Genomic DNA, 20017 nt, shown 5'->3' on the forward strand with positions numbered 1-20017 from the left:
GGAGGAGGAGGTGGAGGAGGAGGCAGTCGAGGAGGAGGAAGAGGAGGAGGAGGAGGAGGAGGTTGGGGAGGAGGTTGGGGAGGGGAAGGCAGGCGAGGAGGAGGGTGGTGGCGGGGATGATGGTGGTGACGGGAAGGGGGTTGACAAGAAGGAGTGGCTGCGTGGCAACGCAAAGCTACCAAAGCAGGTTCCTGCTACTGAGGAGCAGAAGTGGCTCATTGAGCCCACGGGAAAAGAGTAAGTGGTTCATTATTTTGCTTGTCACATGCTTATTCTGGTTGTTATTTATTTTGCTTGTCACATGCTAATAGTTCATTCTTTTGCAGCAACTGGATATATTCTAAAGGGGTCCGTATTCCCAACGGCCTCATCACCGTCTTGCTGAAGTTATATTGGCCGGGGTTGTACTGTCTTGATCCAGTCAGGCAGCCGGACCGTCGGGTTTTGGCCATGAGCTGGGACCACTGGGAAGCGGCCCGCCACGCGGACCATGAGACCCATGCCAAGGCCGTGATCACTACTTTCTGGGTGAGTTCTCTTCAGAAGCACAAGTCCATTCTAGTTTCATGAATGATTTAACTCATGGCTTCTTCCATTCTTGTTTCATGCATGATTGTAGAAATTCTATCGAGTTCTTCCGGAGCACAGGGCTAGAGCGGACCAGATCGTGCTGCGCCAATGCAAGAAGAAGGCCCGCCAGATGCAGTACGAGGTGCGCTATGTGGCCATCTCCACATACTACCACGACTATCTTGGTGTGAAGATGACCAAGGAAGAAGCGCGGAGGATGGGCATTACCTTGGAGAGGCCCGAGTTCTTGGCGGTAAGTATAAAAGATTTTTCATTATGCTTTCATATATTATGCTTTCATTATGCTTTCATTACCTTGTGGTACATTATGCTTTATGCTTTATGCTTCCATAACACCAATTTGGACACACCTACATGCCATTATGCTTTTATTATGTAGGTGTGTCCAAATTGGTGTTATGGAAAAGACGAGTCCTGGGCGGCATTGGTGGATCTTTGGTGTGATGAGGCTGGAGCCTGGGCGGCTATGAGAACCAAAAATAAGGCTAACCGAGGGACTGAGAGAGTACATGCTCAGGGAAACCGAAACCACTATCTCCACAAGGCAGTTAATGTATGACTAACCCCATTAAACATTCTTCTCCTTCTATTTACCATCACTTTCTTATGTATGACTAACCTCTGTTTGGTGGTGCAGGAGGAGAAACTGAAGCGACCGCTCTCACACATGCAGGCGTGGGAGATCGCCCATACGCGGAAGGACCCCAAGCTTGGCGAGCCCAAGTACTACGGCAAGAAGACTGCAGGGAGGAAGAAGGCCTACTACGAAGCGTATCTGAAGTTACATCCTGACACACCTGACCCCATTGCGGCACCTCTGGACTACATGGTGGTGGTGAGGATGGGGCCCAAGGAGCACGGTCGGGAGGCGGTTCTTGATGCTGTGATCACTCCTAGTATCTCCTACACACAGCTTCGTCGGATCGACCCGAGCCTGAGCCAGCGCACGAGCCAGCCAGTGACTAGTACACAGTCCCTCTTTCAGGAGCAACAATCTGTAAGTATTTTCCCTCTTATCTTCATTGCTCACTTCATTTTCCGCATTTAGTAGTTTTATGAGTTCCATCATGTCATACCGTAGGCCTACATGGAGTACACACGCCAGGAGACCATGGCGTGGCATCAGAGGCTTTATGAACACCAATTGCAGAGGGATAGCCAGATGCAGCAGGCTTTTCAGGATATGGCGGCCGGCAGGTGTCCTCAGTTCCCTCCAGCACAATGCCCTCCAGCACAACCAATGCTGATGAGCTTTGAGGAGTTTGTGGCACAGAACGCTGGCCCCTCGCCGGTTAGTTCATCCCCAATCTATTCACCCAAAGCATGTCATGCCTTTCAACACAATCATATATCCCGTGCATATGTCTTTTCAACATCCAGGGAACATGTGGATCTACCGTTGGCGGTGGTCTTCACAGCACTCTGGAGACACGGAGCCCGACCACTCTGATCCACGGAGGCGGAGGCGGAGATGGAGGCGGAGGCGGTCTTGGCGGTCTGCCGCTAGCAGTGACGACCTGGGCTTTGGCCGTCTTGGCGGTGACGACCTCCGCGGTGCTCGATGATCCTTGTGTGGTGATGATGCTTGAGATGACTTGTGTGTGGTGATGATCATTTAGATGACTTGTGTGCTTCTCTATATGCTTATGTTGGTTGTGATGATGTTCATTTAGAGACTTGTGTGTGATGATGCTTATGCATATATTGTTGTGATGGTGCTGGATGATATCCCGTTGTGTTTTATATGTCTATCCCATCATATATATCTGCTGATATGTGCTGCTATTTGAATTGAATTGATCTGAAAACAAACAGAAAAAAGAAAAAAAAAGCAAAAGCAAACTATGCCGACGGCTAGGCCGTCGACATAGGGCTAGCGTGAGCTCCCAGTAGCTGACACTTGGGCGCCTATGCCGACGGCCTAGCCATCGGCTTAGTTTAAAAACTGTGCCGACGGCTAGGCCGTCGGCATAGGCGCCCACGTGTCAGCTACTGGGAGCTCTGTATGAAGGACTATGCCGACGGCCTGGCCGTCGGCTTAGTTTCAAATTATGCCGACGGCCAGGCCGTCGGCATAGCCCTAGTCCTAGAGCAGCGGCTGGTCGCCATGTGGCACACCGTCAAAAACTATGCCGACGGCTCTACCGTCGGCATAGTGGTGCCACGTGGCGACCGTTCGTTGGGCAGACTTGACGGAGGCCGCCGTTAGGCGTGATAGTTGCCGACGGCCAGGGCCGTCGGCATAGATGTACGGCCCCCGTCGGCGTATCATATATGCCGACGGCCTCCCTGGCTGTGCCGACGCATATGTTGCCGACGGCCCTATGCCGACGGGGGCCGTCGGCATAGGCCTATCCCGACGGGACTCAGGCCTATGCCGACGGCCCTGGCCGTCGGCATAGGGGGCGATTCCTGTAGTGCATGTGGATTGTAAAGCTAGCCACGCACTCACAATTGATTCACCATACCTACAACAAATGGATTCACTATGCTCACCAATGCGTGACGGGAAGCCTTAAACCCCCTTAAATGCCTGGGCGGACGACCCGGTCACTGACCGATCCAAAAAAACCTGAAGACGTGGCAGACACGGGTGACGCAGATCTACAGACGAAACAACAGGCAATCCTCGATTCATTTCTGTCGGAGACGGAGGCCAACCGCTGTATCCAGACGGAACAGAAAGCAGACGTCGACGAGATGCTTGCCTCTAAAAGCATCTATAGTCTGGCATCCCAAACCCGCCTCATACGCTCGGGCGGGTCACTGACCATTCATGAATTTCCGACCCAGACGGGCGCCTCAAACGGGCCTTAAATGCTTAGGCTGACCGACACCCCTCATATTTAGCCCATAATATGAGTATGGGGCGTCCGGGCGCGTCCACTCCGTAGGACTGACGATGGGGTCCCACGCAGACTCGGCCGGGAACTCGGAGGTCCGAAGGATGCCTCTGTTGTCGTCGTGGTGTGAACGTCGGGTAGCGCCGCTTCGGCTCACCGTCCGAGGCCAAATCCTGCTATTTAAGCCGGCCGGCGTCCCCCAACCCTAGCCCATCCACCTCCTCCTTCTCTGTGGCGCCACTCGAGCCCGTCCGCCGCCTCTCGCCCGCTATCCCATGCTCTCCGGCATCGCCATGGTCCGGCGGCTAATCAACACGTACGCTATGCTCACGCCGAAGCGCCGGAGGCAGATCAAGGAGGCGGTCTAGGCAAGGCGCGCCGCCCGCATCTCTGTCGGGATGCCTTCAAACTCGACGAAGCCAGAGGAGGAGGAGGAGGAGCAGCCGGGGGAGGAGGGAGAGCTGCTGCCGGAGCCGATGGGGGTGGCGGATCCAAAAGAGGACGAGGTGGACCAGCCTACTCCAGGGTTCAACATGGCGGAGGCGGAGGCGGAGTTCACCGTCCGCAAGACGCGGAGATGGTGGAGCAGCAGGCCAGCCTGGAGTCCATCCAGGATGAGGCCTATGTGGAGGCCTACTGACAGTTCCTCCTGCGGTAGCAGACGGCGGCCGACGCGCTCTTTGCTGAACTCGATGCGGAGATAGGGGAGGAGGAGGCCGGAGCGGAGCAGTTGGAGGCTAGGCGTCGGAGCTGCAGCTGCTGCCCATGCTGTCAGAGCCAGGCACGAAGATTGTCGACATCTCCGATGAGGAGTAACTAGATCATCTATGTATACGTACTTCCCGTGTTCCTAAATATGAGTTTTTTAGATTTCAATAGAAACTACTTATGTATATAGACGTATTTTAGAGTGTATATTCTCTAATTTTGCTCTGTATGTAGTCCGTAATGAAATCTCTAAAACAAGTTATATTTAGGAACGGAGGGAGTAGGTTTTATGGTTTGCATGCTTTTGTGGATTTAAGAATCTAATATAAAATGTCCGGATGCAGAGGAATGTCCGGTCCCTATCCACAAACGTTTAAAAGATCATACTTGTCATGTGCGGTTGTAGATACTCTAGGCCGGTACCTGCTCTACACACAGCCCTCAGCCCGCCTTTTTTATATTCCTAGTGCACGACCTGAGCCCATAGACGGTGGTTTTGGTTCCGCCACGCCGCCGTGTCCGTGGTCCGGGCAGTAACAACGAGAGGACGTTGCCATTACGATGCGAACCGTGAGGAGGAGAAGCTGGTGGGTGGTGGCCGATTTGGTTCGTAGTCAATGGGTTGAAATAGTTTGGGATTGTTTGGTGTGTGACCAGACCGAACCAAACCAAACCAGTAATAGGAATAATCCAAATCAAACCAACTTACATTAGGAACTCAGCCCATTTTATCCAAACCAAAAGAGTCCAATAGGAAAACTGATCCAAAATTGAAGTTTGAGTCCAAACCATTCCCAGGTCTAGGCGGCATGCATTAGCTGATGCAACAGACTTGAGATCAACTCATATAATATAGAAGTGATCACTACCATGAAAGTGGGGGACTCGTCGTCTGTTGCAACTTGCAAGTGTTATTTTTTTATGATTGTTGTTTTATGTCCTTAGACTTTACTCGTATAGTTGTGAAAACTGTATTAGGGAAATAAATCTTGTTGCACATAAATTAGCTAGATTGGCTAGATTTTTCTCTCCTAATCTTTGCTTAGAGTCTGTTCCAAAGGACATTGCTCTCATGCTTGTAAATGATGTGACATTTGTTATGAATGAATAAAGGAGGATGGGAATTGCAAAAAAAGATCCATGACTGCGCAAAAGCATTTCCTCGGATGTTTTTTTCATTGCAATGTACGCAAACACGTGACCTTGCATCAAGAAGTATTTCCAGTACGAAGACTAAAAACATCCATGGAGTGAAAAAGTTGCAGACGTAGCACAGAGATAATGTTCGATTGATGAGAGGAAATGTATCGCCGGACATATATTTATTTCAATTAAATGAAAGAAAAGGTGTATTCATCTAACGTGGAAATATAACATGCTTCCACCACCAAAAAGATGCATGTTGTATGGCGTCGAAAATAAATCAGGAGTGATGTGAACCCCCACACCCCCCTCATCACAATTCCGCACTCAAGCTCTCAAGACATGGAGGTAATGTTGTATAGATAAGAGAAAATATTTCATCACATAGAAAATTGTGTTAGTTAAATGGAAAAATGACGTTTCCACTTCACGAGGAAAAATGTATGTGTCAAATGGAAGAAATGCTTCCAACACAAAAATGCATTTTGCACGGCTTGGAAATAAATTGTGGGTGAATGCAAGTTTTTTAGTTGGAAACAAATCACAAATTTATTTCGTAAAAATGTTGCATGCAAGAAGGCTGTCCTATATTGGTTTTTAAAATGTTTATTTCATATACGTGTACAAAATGTTCGTGTGTGACACAGATATTTTGTGCAATCCCGTGTTTATGATGTTTGATAAATAGGTAGGAAGTTTTTTTGCAAAAAAAAAAGTCAAATCCTGCTCTCGTTGTTTTTTTCTCTCACCGTTTCTGGGTCCTACCTAGCAGACCCTATATTCTAACCTCTTCCTTTTTTTTCTGTTCAAGGCAGCTCAAGTTGATCATTGATTGGGCCCAATAAAGCCCAGCCCAAAACCTGATCAATGGCCGGGCCGGGTCATGCTCGGGCTCAGGCTCGGGACGGGCTTGGCAAAGCCCGAAGAAAAAATCCCAAGCCCGAGCCTGGCACAGCCCAAGTACATGAATAGTGGCATTTTTTAATTAAATTAATCATATTCAAGATATTATATTATTTTATTATACCTGTTTTTGAATAAAATATGTTTATATGTGCATTTCAGGCTTTATTTGGGCTTTCGGGCTGGGCTTCAGGTGAGAAAGTGGAGCCCGAGCCCGGCCCGAATGTCAGGCTTCGGGTTCGGGCCTCCGGGCCAGGTGGTCCATGAACAGGTTTGGCTAAACCGAACCGTGTGTGGTACTAGCCACCCAAACACAGGAAGCAACGCTCGTTCCATCATTTCCCACCCAAACCCTCGCCTCCGCCGCCGGCGCCGATGGGCGAGCTCGTAGAGGATCTCTTCCTCAGTCTTTGGCCGGAGCTGGTCGATGGGTCCTCCTCCGCCTCCCGCCGGAAGATCCCGCCGGCCTCGTCCGCGCCTCCGCCGTCTGCAAACCCTGGCGCCGCATTTTCGCCGATCCGGGCTTTCGCGGTCGCTACCGCAAGTTCCACGGAAGACCTCCCCGGGAGATTGGATGATTTGCCACACTTTATTTGGAGGTTTGCTAATTTGCCCCGTTTTAGTTTGGATTAGATCATTTGCCCCATTTTTCCTTAATCTTTTGATCATTTGCCCTATTACCCGTTTTAATGAATTCTTACTTATTGTAATTCAGAAAATGGACGTGGAATGTCCTTTATGCCCCTATATCAGTTTTGTAATCTCCCGGTAATCAAACAGCAGATCAGAGAAATAAGATGTTAATCGCCATGCCCCATGTTCTGTGCGTTTCGTGACTTCTGCTGCCGGCGGATTGTGTATATCTACATGTATATGTAAGTGAGCTACGTGAGGAGATAGCCTCCAAGAAAAGCATCGGTTGAGTACTTGAGTCAGCTGTGCAGGTAGTGTTCGCCGGAGAGTACACGGCGAGTCGGCGTATTGGGCTTGTGCCCGGGGCTGCAGATGTGGTTGCAGGTGGTCTCCCTAGCCCCTCTTCTACTCCCATCTGTACCAGATATATGAGTTTACAAACAGTGGTACTCCTTCCGTCGTTCGACCAGGTAGAGAGAAGATTAGGCAGAGAAATAGCAAAACTATCGTAGGGCATAAAGGTCATTCCACGTCCATTTGCTGAATTATAACAATTAATAATTCATTAACACATGACTTAAGGCAAATGATCTAAAGGAAAAAGAAAAATGGGGCAAATGATCCAATCCTAACTAAAGCGGGGCAAATCATCAAGTCCCCAAATAAAACGTGGCAAATGATCCAATTTCCCCCTGTCCTGGGGCTCTTCCAATCGGACGGCAGCTTCTTCCCCGCCTCCACCCTCCCCACTGTCGTCCGTGGCCTCGTTGGCTGATAGGCCCCTGGACTGCCGCCACGGCCGCGCGCTCCTCGGCGGTTACAGCTGGTCCTTGAGGGAAGGGTACTTCCTTAACCTAACCGTCTTGGACCCTCTGACAGGCCACCGGCGCTGCGTGCCCTATCCGGTCGACAGGGATGTGGCCTGGTTCAGCGTGGCGGTGCTCTGCGCCGCACAAGGCTGCGACCACCACGGTTGCCAAGGAGGGCATTTCCGTCTGGCCGTCGTCACTACCAATGATGTTCAAGGAGTCACATCGGGCTGGCTCTACTCGTCGGAGACTCGTGTCTGGAGCGAGCTCACCTCTCTTCATCACCCCAATGCCCCCTCCTATACCCACCTTGCTGCGGGTAGCGTCCTTGTCGGGGGTGCACTCTACTTCAACATCCATGGCAATGGCATCATCCAGTTCCAACTTGGTACACTCTGCTTATCAAAGTTGGAGCAGCCAATCACTGGCAAGGGGCGTCTCATGACGACGCAAGACGGCGGGCTCGGATTCGCTGCTGTGGTAGATGTCACAAATCTTACCCTGTGGTAGATGTCGGGGATTTTTATGTCTTGGTTCCTACATGATGGATCTAAAGTCAGGGCGAGTCAGGAAGGTGTGTGGTCGTTCCAGAAACATCGCAACCTACATGAGGTTCTACATCCCAGGTACTATCACTTATGCGTATACATATAAACCATGCACAACCCTTTGATACAATCTGCCAGTGGCATTATTGGCACCAAGCAACATAAAATGAAAATATACTTTTTAGCAAGCAACCTTACACATGGCGACACATGTTCTCAAGAAAGATGATTCTTTGAACATCTGGATACCTAGTGTGGTTGTATTAGTACGTATGACTTGTTGGTCCTTGTGGTCGGTGAGTAAGCAAAATGTACAGTCAGTTGACCCTGGTTCATCAATCAATTGATTTGATGTTGTGATTTTCTTGCATTTCTGCAGCAATGGAAGCAGCCTGTACTGGCCAGGACCAGTGAGCTGGTGTTTCAAGTGTTTTTCAAGCTCAAGTTAATGGAGCAAGCCCTCTTGTGGATGAAGGATTGAAGCGGGAGGTGGTAGTAGTGCCGTTAGATATAGTAGCTAGGATTATGGAACTTCATTTAGGAAGTTTTGCATTTTAGTAAAGACCTTTGTGGTCTTCTTGTGGGCGTGAGAAATATGGGGACACTAGCACGATAAGAAGATGGTCTTAATGGAAACCGGCAGACTGCTATGGGAAAAAGACCTGAATATCATCTAGTAGAATTCGAAGTGTGGACACTTTGGTACTTTCTAAGCAGGTGCGCTTCTCATGTCTTTGTCTCTCTGTTTTTCTACCGGCCAGGGTCTACTGCATACGCATTTCTTCACAAGCAGACGATGAAGTGTGGAGTCGACGATGCATGCAGTAGCAATTTTCTCCACAAGCAGGCCGTTGAAGCAACAACTGAACTGGTAGAGACTGGCTGTTAAATTTCTCAGCATTGTTGGAAAATGCTTGAAATCAAACTTATGTTGACTTATGTTTTGGGTTGCACGTCTAAGTAACTGTAAAACATAAAGGGGAGCGAAAACAGCTGACAGTACAAGTCCAGTTCAGATTTTGGTGCGGGTATTAATCAGCTACTGACTAAACGAATGGGCGAATTAGGCAAGCTAATTCTTCAAATCAAGATCAAACTCAAACTCATCCTTGCTGTTTGATTCTCTGGAGAGCCAGAGCTGCTTCCTGATCACCAAGCATGAAGTTGCGCCGGCCGGCGGGTCCTGCTGAACTTGTGAACCCACATCGTCAGGCTTGCTCTCTACTCTCACCACTTGGACCAAAATGCTCTTATGGCAACGATTATGCATCACGGGATCAATGGGGTATTCTCCCAACATGTCCTCAGATGGGTTTTTTTTTTTGAAAAAAAACCTGGACTCTATTAATTGGAGATAAGGGTTACATCACTTACATGTCCTCAGATGGTTCTGTTTGCATTACATTGTACGCAAAGATGTTACCTCGAATCAAGAAATATTTTTCACTACGAAGAATGAAAGTCCATGGAGTGGAAAAGTTGTTCGCAGAGCACTGAGATAATGTTTTATCGGTAAGGGGAAATGTGCCATCAAACAGAAATTTAATTGGTTAATTAAATAAGAAAAACAATGTATTCATCTCACGATGAAATAAGTATATCAGTATATGTCCAAAAAAATGCGTCCACCACCACAAAGATGCATGTTATATGGCCCAGAAATAAATCAGGAGTGAAAGCAAACACATACCTGCTCATCTAAGTTCCGAAAAAGGATTTCCCCCTACTTTGTATTACAAAGCAAACACATACCTGCTCATCTAAGTTCTACACTCTAGCTCTCGGGACATGGATATATTGTTTTATCTGCAAGAGAAAATGTACCATCACACACGGACAATTGTTTTGACTAAATTAAAAGAAAATGATGTTTTCACTTCAGAATTAAAATGTGTGTATCACAAGAAAAAAGAGAGTAATGCTAGACATGCAGAATGGTTTACGGGGGTTTTACAGACTGATTAGGAATGGATGGTTGGGATGAAATTCATGGAGGCAGGCCCACCAGTGAAATTCAAGGGAGGGACAATTAGAGAAGCACACACACACCTTCATCATCCATACCTTCCGTAAGGCAAGGCCCGTAACTCTGGGATTGTTGGGAGAAGAATGCTTCCACCACAAAAATGCATTTTGAGCGGCTTGGAGATAAATCATGGGTGAATCAGGATTTTTCTGGATCAATGTCCTATCTCTGGATCCCTAGATAAGCTGCAATGGCGTTGACCATCTCTGGATCCTACACGGCAAAGTCATGCTATGATCAATTGTTTGTCAGATCCATTGTTGATCCACATTGGGGCCTGACATGGAAAACATGGGTGCCCCCTACGAATAAAAGTCTTCCTCTGGCTAGCCTTCTAAGGACGATGCTAGACCGACAACCGGCTTGCTCGTGGCAGCTTACCCACAACTCCTCGTGCATCCTTTGTGATCAAGAGTCGGAGTGTATGCAACATTTGCTCAGCGGATGCCCCTTCTCTCGCCAAGTGTGCTAGGAGATCCTCTCCTGTTGTAGGCTCACAACAACCATCATCTCCGTCGATGTCCCCTTCCTCGAGTGGTGGGCTGCTTCCTTCCTCTTGACCCCGGCTTCGATGTGCAAGGGATTCACCTCCACCATCTCCCTCACTGCATGGTGGCTTTGGAAACACCTGAACGACTTTACCTTTGACGCCATTGACCCACATTACCCGCGTCACTAAAACCATCCGCGATGAGGCATGCCTCTGTGCTCGAGGCTTGTGGATTACTTAACATTTTTTCTTTGGGGTTGAGCACTCCCCCTTCATGTAATTCTTAGGTTTTGCATATCGCACCTCCACGTGTGTTTGCGAACCCGTGCCTAACCTTACATGTATCAATTCTTTGTACCCAGAGGTGGAGCCACGTTATAGCCCCGCCTGGACAAAAAATAAGAATTTATTAAAGTGGTGTAAACATCCATTATTTGTGCTCCCCCGGCCCCCTCTAAAAAATAGATTTTGCATAGCTCTGCCTATCAATGAATAATGCAAGGCTTTGCGTATTTCACGAAAGAAAATACAAGATTTTCAGTTGAAAACAACTCACAAGAATTGATTTCTAAAAATGTTGCATGCAAGAAGCCATTCTAGTATTGGTTTTACATGTTTATCTCATACTCCCTCCGTTCTTAAATATTTGTCTTTCTAAAGATTTCAACAAGTGACTACATACGGAGCAAAATGAGTGAATCTACACTCTAAAATATGTCCATATACATCTGGTTGTGGTAGTCCATTTGGAATATCTAAGAGCAACTCCAATGGGGCGACCCATTTCGTCGGCCCGCGTCCGTTTGGGTCGGCACGGACAAAAGTGATGGCCCAACGCGCCGACCCAAACGGACGCGCGTCCGTTTTTCGTCCGCGGGTGACCCATTCCAGGCCCATTTTTGAGCCGGATTTACGTCGGGGCGGACACGAGACGGACGCGCACGCGCTCGCCCTCTTTCCTCACCGGGCCCGCTGGTCGGTGGCACATTGGATTCACACCCTCGCCCGCCTGCCACGTCGCCGATGCCGCCGGCCATTTTTTTTAGATAAAAATGGATACGTAGATAATTCTAGCTGCGGGAGTCCTGGATTAGGGGGTCTCCGGACAGCTGGACTATCTTCATTGGCCGGACTGTTAGACTATGAAGATATAAGATTGAAGACTTCGTCTCGTGTCCGGATGGGACTCTACTTGGCGTGGAAGACAAGCTAGGCAATGCGTATATGGATATCTCTTCATTTGTAACCGACCTTGTGTAACCCTAACCCTCTCCGGTGTCTATATAAACCGAAGGGTTTTAGTCCGTAGGACATACAATCACAACATACAATCATACCATAGGCTAGCTTCTAGGGTTTAGCCTCTCTGGTCTCGTGGTTGATCTACTCTTGTAACACTCATATTATCAATATCAATCAAGCAGGACGTAGGGTTTTACCTCCATCAAGAGGGCCCGAACCTGGGTAAAACTTCGTGTCCCTTGCCTCCTGTTACCATCCGGCCTAGACGCACAGTTCGGGACCCCCTACCCGAGATCCGCCGGTTTTGACATTGACACTAGCGTACACAGATAAAAAGAAAAGACCACTACTCATCGATTTCTAACTCCGACTCGGTAATGTCCTCCTCCGATGTCTGAATGTAGGTGTCAGCATGCCTCGTCTTCAAAGTCCCAACCCGCCGTTTCTCGTAGCTTCAATTTCAATTGAGCTGCCTGCTTCCGCGAACGCTTGTCCTCCCGATAGGCGGCTCGCTCCCTCCTCCTCGCGTCCCTCTCCGATCTCAATTGCTTGTAGAACTGGCGCTCGTCGACGATGTCCTGCGGGTAGCCTCCACGCCACAGCACCAAGGCTTCCACGTCCTTCTCTGCGATGGCGAGGCGACGCTGCCGCCTCCGGTGAACACGACGATCCTCGTCGGTGAAAAGCCGCGGGAGAGGCGCCAGATCCTGCGCCCGCTGGCTCGACACGTTGGGAAAATTCATATCCCGACGAGGCCTCAGGAGGCACCACGCTGCCGCGTCGTGCGCGCGGGCCGCCTCCTCTGCGGTGTCGAAGGTGCCGAGGGCGAGACGTTTCTCGCGAAACCAGATCTCGGCGGAGAAGGCGCCGGAGCGGCGCTCGCGGACTCCGCGAAAATCCGAAGCGTGTAGGCGGTGGATCGACATGGTGGCGCAGAGACGGCGAGAGCGGGCGGCCGACAGAGTGTGGAGAGAGCACCTTCTTTTATAGCGAGCGCCGGCCGCGGCGCGCGCGTGAACCTTTCCCGCGCGCTGGAGCGCCAAAACCAGCGCGCGCGAACCTTTCCCGCGTGCTGAAGCGTCAAAATCAGGGCGACGACACGATGTTAAACGCGCGCGGTCATGAAAATGGGTCGGCCCGTTGGACGCACTGCCGACCCAAAACTAAAAGAGGGCGGACGGCGGGCGGGCGGCCCAAACGGACAAAAAGCGGATAAAAACGCCGTCCGTTTGGGTTGGCCCGTTGGAGTTGCTTTAAAAAGACAAATATTTAGGAACGGAGGAAGTATATTTTTGAAAAAAAAAACATGTGTAAACCTGAGGGGGGGTGGGGGGCGAAATCATGTGTGTTACACAGATAGTTTTTTCAAATCCGTGTTTCATTTTGAGCCAAAAATCCGTGTTCACTAACAATGAAAAACTTCGACCCGTTTTGAATCCCGCTCTCGCTGCTTCCGGGGCCCACCTAGCAGACCCTCTATTCCAACTTCCTTTTATCCTTTGTTTTTCTTCAAGCCACGCAGCCAGCACACAACACAACACAGCAGACACACACAGGAAACCTCACTCGCTCCGTACAGTGCCCACACTCCTCGCCACCAAAACCCTCACCTCCGCCGCCGCCCGCCGGCGCCGATGGCCGAGCTCGCAGTCGCAGAGGACCTCTTACTCCGCCTTGCGCCGGAGCTGGTCGACGCGGTCCTCCTCCGCCTCCCGCCGGGAGAGCCCGCCTGCCTCGTCCGCGCCTCCGTCGTCTGCAAGCCCTGGTTCCGCATCCTCGCCGATCCGGGATTCCGCCGCCGCTACCTCGAGTTCCACCGGACGCCCTCCGTCCTGGGTCTCTTCGAGGACGACGGTGCCTACGTCCGCACCTCCGCCCTCCCCTCCGTCTACCCTGGCCGTGGCCGCTTGGTCGACAGGCCCCTGGACTGCCGCCACGGCCGCGCGCTCCTCGCCCCCTACAGCCGCTCCTTCAGGGAAGGGGAGGCCGTCATCCTGACCGTCCTCGACCCTCTCACTGGCCGCCTGCGCCGCGTGCTCTCTCCGGTCGACGAACATGTGCTCTGGTTCAGTGCGGCGGTGCTCTGCGCCGCGCAAGGCTGCGACCACTACGGTTGCCAAGGAGGGCATTTCCGTCTCGCCGTCGTGACCACCGATGATGCAGGAGTCACGTCGGGCTGGCTGTACTCGTCGGAGACTCACGTGTGGAGCGAGCTCACCACCGTTGGTCACCCCAAGGTCGCCTACTGTGCCAACCAAGGTGCGCCAAGCGTCCTTGTCGGAGAGACACTCTACTTCAACATCGATGGCATCATCGAGCTTCACCTCGGTAAACTCTGCTTGTCAAAGTTTGAGAAGCCGATCGCTGGCAAGGGGCGTCTCATGACGGCGCAAGGCGGTGGCCTCGGATTCATTGCTATGGTGAATGTCACAAATCTAACCATGTGGTCAGGGGAGGCTGGAGCTGGACCGAAGGGAGCCATGGAATGGACAAAGCTCAGGATAATCGATCTTAGGAAGCTGCTCCCTGCCGGGGCTCTCATGACCCAAACAGTTGATTATGGGATTAATGGCGTCGCCAAGGGCACCCAAGTCATATTTGTGAGCACATGTCTTGGTTCCTACATGGTCGATCTCAAATCTCGACAAGTCAGGATGGTGTCTGGTCGTGGCAGAAACATCACTCCCTACATGAGCTTCTACATCCCAGGTACTAGTATTACTTATGTGCATATATATAACCCTGTACAATCCCTTGACACGGTCTGTTAGTGGCACTAAGCACTATAAAATGAAAAATATGTTTCTTAGAAAGTAGCGTTACACATGACGGCGCACGTTGTGCTCAAGAAAGATAATTCTATGAACATCTGGGCTTAGTTGTGTGTTTGGGTTAGTGCCACTTGTTAGTCGTTGTGATTGTCGGGTAAGCAAATTGTACATTAAGGTGAAACTGATTCATCAGTCAATTGATTTTATATTATTCTGATTTTACAGGTTTTATATATGTGGCGTGCACATATATAAACCCTGTAAAATCCTTTGGTACAATATGTCTGTGGCACTAAGCAATATAAGATGAAAATATGTTTCTTAGCAAGTAACCTTATACATGATGATACAATTTTGTGCTCAAGAAAGATGATTATATGAACATCTGGACTAGTGTTAGTGGTGCGTTTGCGTTAGTGCCACTTGTTGGCCTTTGTTATTGTTGAGTAAGCAAAATGTACATTAAGGTGAACCCGATTCAACAATCAATTGTTTTTACATTATTCTGATTTCGTGCATTTCTACAGCAATTAAAGCAGCTTCCACTAGCAAGGGGCAGAGAGCTGGTGCTTCAAGTGTTCGCCGGGCTGGAGCAAGAGGGAGGCGGTAGTACTGTTGTTAGATGTGGCACAAGTGTGGCTCTGGATCTGCAGTGAGATCATCACTTGGTGTTAGTTTAGTAGGGCTATGGAACTTTGTTTAGGAGTGTTGCGCCCCCGCTTGCATTTTGTAAAGACCTTTCCAGTCTTGTCATCGTGAGAAGTATGGCGGCAGCAAGCACGGCGTGATGATGGTCTAACGGGAACCGGCTGACCTACTATGGCAAATGACCTGAATATCATGTCTGAATTCGAAATGTGGACACTGGTACTTTTAAGCATGTGTACTTCTCATGTGTTGTCTCTCTGTTTTTCATCTGAGATCTAAGCTGTTACTCCTGGCCCTCATACTGCATTCATTGGCATTTCTCCACAAGCAGATGGTGAAGTGTGGAATTGACAATGCACACAGTAGCAATTTTCCCCACAAGCAGACCATCTGCTCTGGGGACTGGTAGTAGCCACCGGCATCGAAGCAACCGGACTAATAGAAACTGCCTGTTAGATTTCTGGAGAAATGCTTCAAGTCAAACTTATGTTTACATATGTTTTGCAATATACGTGTGAGTGACTGTAAAACATAAAGGGGAGCGAAAATAGCTGACTTCCTAAAACACCGCTCTTTACATGTGTTGGTTCCTACATGTCTTCTCTGAAAGAATTCATGAAATGACTCTGAAGTCTGAACCACCTAAAGGATAAATAAAGCCGCAAAACTTGTTGACGCACTCTTGAATGTTGTACCAACAATGGCTGAGCGACTTCCAATTGCGTTGACGGATCACTTCCTTGCGGTAGGGATCATAGCGCTTTTCCTCGTGAAACCAAATATGCCCGCTTTGCCCAAACGCCGTGCACCTTTGCTTCGTGCCTTGAAACGGGTCGATACTAGTGGCCAACCACTCCTAGAAATCCCGAAGTGCAAGGAGTTATCGTAGCACTCTCCAATGTGGATGTGTAAGTATATGAGTGCCGAACCAAAAGGGAGCTAAAGGTAGGTGTCTTAATCTCTCAAGTTCCGTATGCCACTTACGCAACTATCCCTGTACTTACCGTTACTTTACCTAGACTCTCTACAACTAATATAGGATGCAAGGGTATAACTGAAGTACTAAGAAACTAAAAGTGGTGCTGTTATGTATTTTAGTTACAAAAATAAAAACTGAGAAAGTGTTTGTGGTTGTGGTTGTGAAGGTAGTAGTGGTGGCATTGTTCCTAGGGATTTGGTAACATCATTAAACCACCGGCACACATGATTGTTACGATTATCATGTGGGAGGGGCGTCTTCTTACATACTGCCAAAACATGGTCTCACATGTATTTATAATTCTCATCTTAGCAAGTGATACAAATACTAAGATTCATTAAGATGAAAACCAAACTATAGCCATAACTTCCTCTAGGGTTCCTCTCAAACCATAACAATCCAAACTATAGCCATAACTTCCTCCAGGGTTCCTCTCGAACCCCCTTGCTCAGACTTAGTTCAGTTTGCTCCTTGTTTGGAAGTTGTTGCTTTCATGCTTGCAGTCATGTTTGTGGGAACTCTGCTTAAGAAGTGCTTGCTTCCGTGCTTGCAATTTGCAAAGAGTTTTAAGTCCAGTCAGTTTGTAAAAGACTTTCCCAGTCTGCGATAGAAGGTGTATACATGCATACTTCTTAGGTAAATCATACTTGCATGTGGAATCGACATTGCATACATGTGCCTCTGAATACAAAAAATGATTGACTTGAAACATCTAATATGTATATATGAGAACAACCGGTATACAGGTGAGATCAGCAGAGCTGTTAGTTCCTAGGTCAAAAACAATTGACACATGTACATGGTGTCAGCATCTAGCTAGTGTCAGAATCAGTAGCTGAATTAACCAGCCACTGACCAAAAGAATGAGCGAATTACGCAAGCTAATTCTCCAGAGAGCCTCCAAATCAAAGATCAAACTCGAACTCAACCTTGCTGTTTGATTCTGCAGAGAGCCCGGGTGCTGCTTTTCAATTACCAGGCAGCCTCATTGTCATCTGGCGTTGCAGCATTGAGCGCTCCCGGACTGCAGCTTCCTCCAGAGGCAGATCATGTGCTGCGGCGACTGGTAGTGCGCCGTGTAGTAGCCGTCGAAGCAGCCGGCCTGGAAGAACTTGACGTCGTGCGAATACTCCACCGGCTGGCGAGTCTTACTGAACTTCTGAACCCACATGCCCATGCTCACGTCCTCCATCTTGAACAGCTGCATCAGTCAAGGGAAACGCGTCCGGTTTATTAGGTTCTAGACACACTACACAGATGCTTCGATATTTACTTGCTGACAAGGATGGTGGTGGTGACTTACTCTCAGTTTCTGGTTGTCAAACTCGGATACGATGTACTCAGCGATGTCTGATGAAATCACATAGCCCGGTCCGTTTGCGTAAGGTGGGTATACTTCCTCTTCCCATTCCTGAAGAGCAGCAGGAAAATTACAACACACTCATGTATGCAGGGTCAAATATATCACTACTACCTGGAGAAAATTACCACAATTATGACACATACTTTTTTTCGGAAAAGAAATATCATACTCTAATACCACTACCAGGTATTGTAAAATATAACACCCTGTGTTGATAGGTTGATCAATAATTCATTTGCAAGCATAATCATAGCTCCAGCTACCAGGTAAACCCATGCTTGCTTTAGGAAAGGCAGAGGCTAGCATGAACGCACTAAAACATGAGACTGGAAAGGGGAACTAACAGATATGACCCGTAAAGCATTAATATGCTGAATAATGGAGGTCAAGTCACACCAATGCAGGAATTTGCATGGCCCAAGTGCCCAACACACAAGGATTCTTTCAGTTTTTTTATTAAAGGAAAAAGCATGCTACATGTATTGCAAAGGAAGCTGAATCATATCATACCTCATACGTTACAGCCCACTTTCCAGATCGCAGAGGCCTGTGGTAGTAGTTTATGTTCCCCACATACATGCTCCCCCCGTTCTTTACTTTCTTCACTTGATCCAACACCGCGTCAATTCTAACAAATGTGTCGTCGTCACACTTCATTACGTATTTCGCTTGCACAACTCGCACCTATAAATAAAATAGACAAGGTCAGAATGAGCATTTTTGTCGATGGAGCTGAAGCATGATCGAAGAACAGTTAAAAACGTATTAGTTTTTCTTACCCCATACTCAGCAATGGCAATAGTCTTTAAAACAACAAGGTCATAGCTATCCATGAAAGGGACCAGAACAATGTCACCAAAGAACTCTGCCTCCTTTTTCAGTTCTTCGTTGACCTCTTTTTTCCCATTCTGTAAACAAGTCTTCTATTAGAGTTTGCAGAAGTCAGCAATATAACTGTTAAGGTGTAGCAATCAATCATCCACAGGTGCTTACCAGAGCGACGAAGAACCGGGCAACACTGTTGGACGATCTCCTTGTGGCAATCATCCATGACTTGCGAACGGCCATCCGCTCGGCGAAATGGTTGGCTGCAGAAAGGATGCCAATGAACAGCTCGACAGGTTCAGTCGGCAGAGGTGAGGCCTTCCACTGTTCAGACATTTCGAGGTATCGCTGTGGGTCGAAGCTAGGGTGTGATTTGGGCAGATGGGCGGCAGAAATCGACTCGATGTCAAGGTCCCCGTTCAACGACAGGCCGGTCGCGTCCTCGAGATTGTAACCCTGTTAGTTAAACCAACAGATTGACAGCCCGTCAGATAACAAGTTCTCCATCCATGATATACTATGTAAGTAAGCAACGAGCAATCTCTGTAGAGGCATGGCAAAATTCTTACAGTGCGGTAAGGGAAGGATGCGACATGTCGGCCATCGACATTGACATGGTAGCCTTCAAGACCAGCTGTGATGGTTAGGACAAAGAGCTTGCCCTCTGCAAAGGGGTATGCCTGATCGACAGAGACCTCGTCTGGCTCCGGTTTGCCGATCAAACTGTCGAGCAGCCACTTTATGTTTGATGATGATTCATCTGTCTTGGGGCCATCATCCCGAGTCCATTTCTCACACTTGATTTCGCCATCAACTGAAAGAACAAAACCAGCATGTTAAATTGTTTTGGTTTTGACGGCATCAAGCAAATTGAGTGATGCAAATTGTTTTAGTTTTAACGAACAAATAGCTTCCAAACTGAATAGTACTCTGCAATCGAAGGAGCATATTCAATTTCCTAGCGAACGATGGGATTAAAGCAAAATTTAGACTCTGCAACCGAGGGAGCTCACCTCTGTCGTCTTCTGGCCGGGACGGCGGGCCCTCGCAGCGCTGCGGCAGCGCCCACTGCATGCGGTAGCAGGTGTTGAGCTCGATGACGGGGCGGCCGGTGAAGTCGCCGGCGAGCCTGGGGTTGAAGTGCAGTATCCTGGGCGGCTCCTCCCCCTGCACGGCCTTGGTGCCCAGCAGCTCCACCATGAACTGCGAGGACGCCGCCCCGTCCCTCCTCCTCGGCCGGGCCACCACGGTCACGCGCGAGCCAACGGCCATCCCGCACGGGAGCTCGACGGCCACCGGGGTGCTGGCGAGGCGGTCACGGGGAACGGAGACGGTGGCGGGGCAGGACGCGGGGGCGGACGGTGAGGGGGAAGGGGAGGAGGAGGAGGAGGCGGGAGCGGACGGGGAGAGGAGGTCGGGCAGGAGGGGAGCCGCGGCGGCGAAGGCGGAGGAGGCGGCGGCGTCGATGGAGGAGGCGGAGGAGGAGTTGGCGCGG

At 49.2% G+C, this 20017-nt stretch overlaps 2 protein-coding genes across 2 annotated transcripts in view; one reads left to right on the plus strand and one right to left on the minus strand.

Annotated features, from left to right (window-relative positions):
• Positions 1-13473: 13473 nt before the first annotated feature.
• On the plus strand, positions 13474-15569 carry LOC119303632. Its single transcript, XM_037580763.1, has 2 exons — positions 13474-14645; positions 15235-15569. The coding sequence occupies exons 1-2, from the start codon at positions 13571-13573 to the stop codon at positions 15315-15317; spliced, it is 1158 nt and encodes a 385-aa protein (XP_037436660.1). The 5' UTR covers positions 13474-13570; the 3' UTR covers positions 15318-15569.
• A 1356-nt stretch (positions 15570-16925) lies between these two features.
• The window catches only part of LOC119300273 (hydroxyproline O-galactosyltransferase GALT5-like), a 3668-nt gene continuing 576 nt past the window's right edge, over positions 16926-20017 (minus strand). The window contains exons 2-8 of the mRNA XM_037577291.1: positions 19536-20016; positions 19092-19336; positions 18691-18978; positions 18477-18605; positions 18208-18381; positions 17638-17745; positions 16926-17535 (exon numbers count right to left, since the gene is read on the minus strand). Of these exons, the coding sequence (XP_037433188.1) occupies positions 17326-17535; positions 17638-17745; positions 18208-18381; positions 18477-18605; positions 18691-18978; positions 19092-19336; positions 19536-20016 (1635 nt within the window). The 3' untranslated portion in view covers positions 16926-17325. The remainder of the gene's footprint in view (positions 17536-17637; positions 17746-18207; positions 18382-18476; positions 18606-18690; positions 18979-19091; positions 19337-19535; position 20017) is intronic.

The sequence above is a fragment of the Triticum dicoccoides genome, chromosome 5A (assembly GCF_002162155.2).
Source record: "Triticum dicoccoides isolate Atlit2015 ecotype Zavitan chromosome 5A, WEW_v2.0, whole genome shotgun sequence".
NCBI lineage: Eukaryota > Viridiplantae > Streptophyta > Magnoliopsida > Poales > Poaceae > Triticum > Triticum dicoccoides.

Excerpts from the sequence above, each read along its gene's own strand:
- LOC119303632 (XM_037580763.1), top strand. The coding sequence starts at position 13,571 with ATGGCCGAGCTCGCAGTCGCAGAGGACCTCTTACTCCGCCTTGCGCCG. Across the intron at positions 14,646-15,234 it reads CATGAGCTTCTACATCCCAG|CAATTAAAGCAGCTTCCACT; the intron begins GTACTAGTATTA and ends GCATTTCTACAG.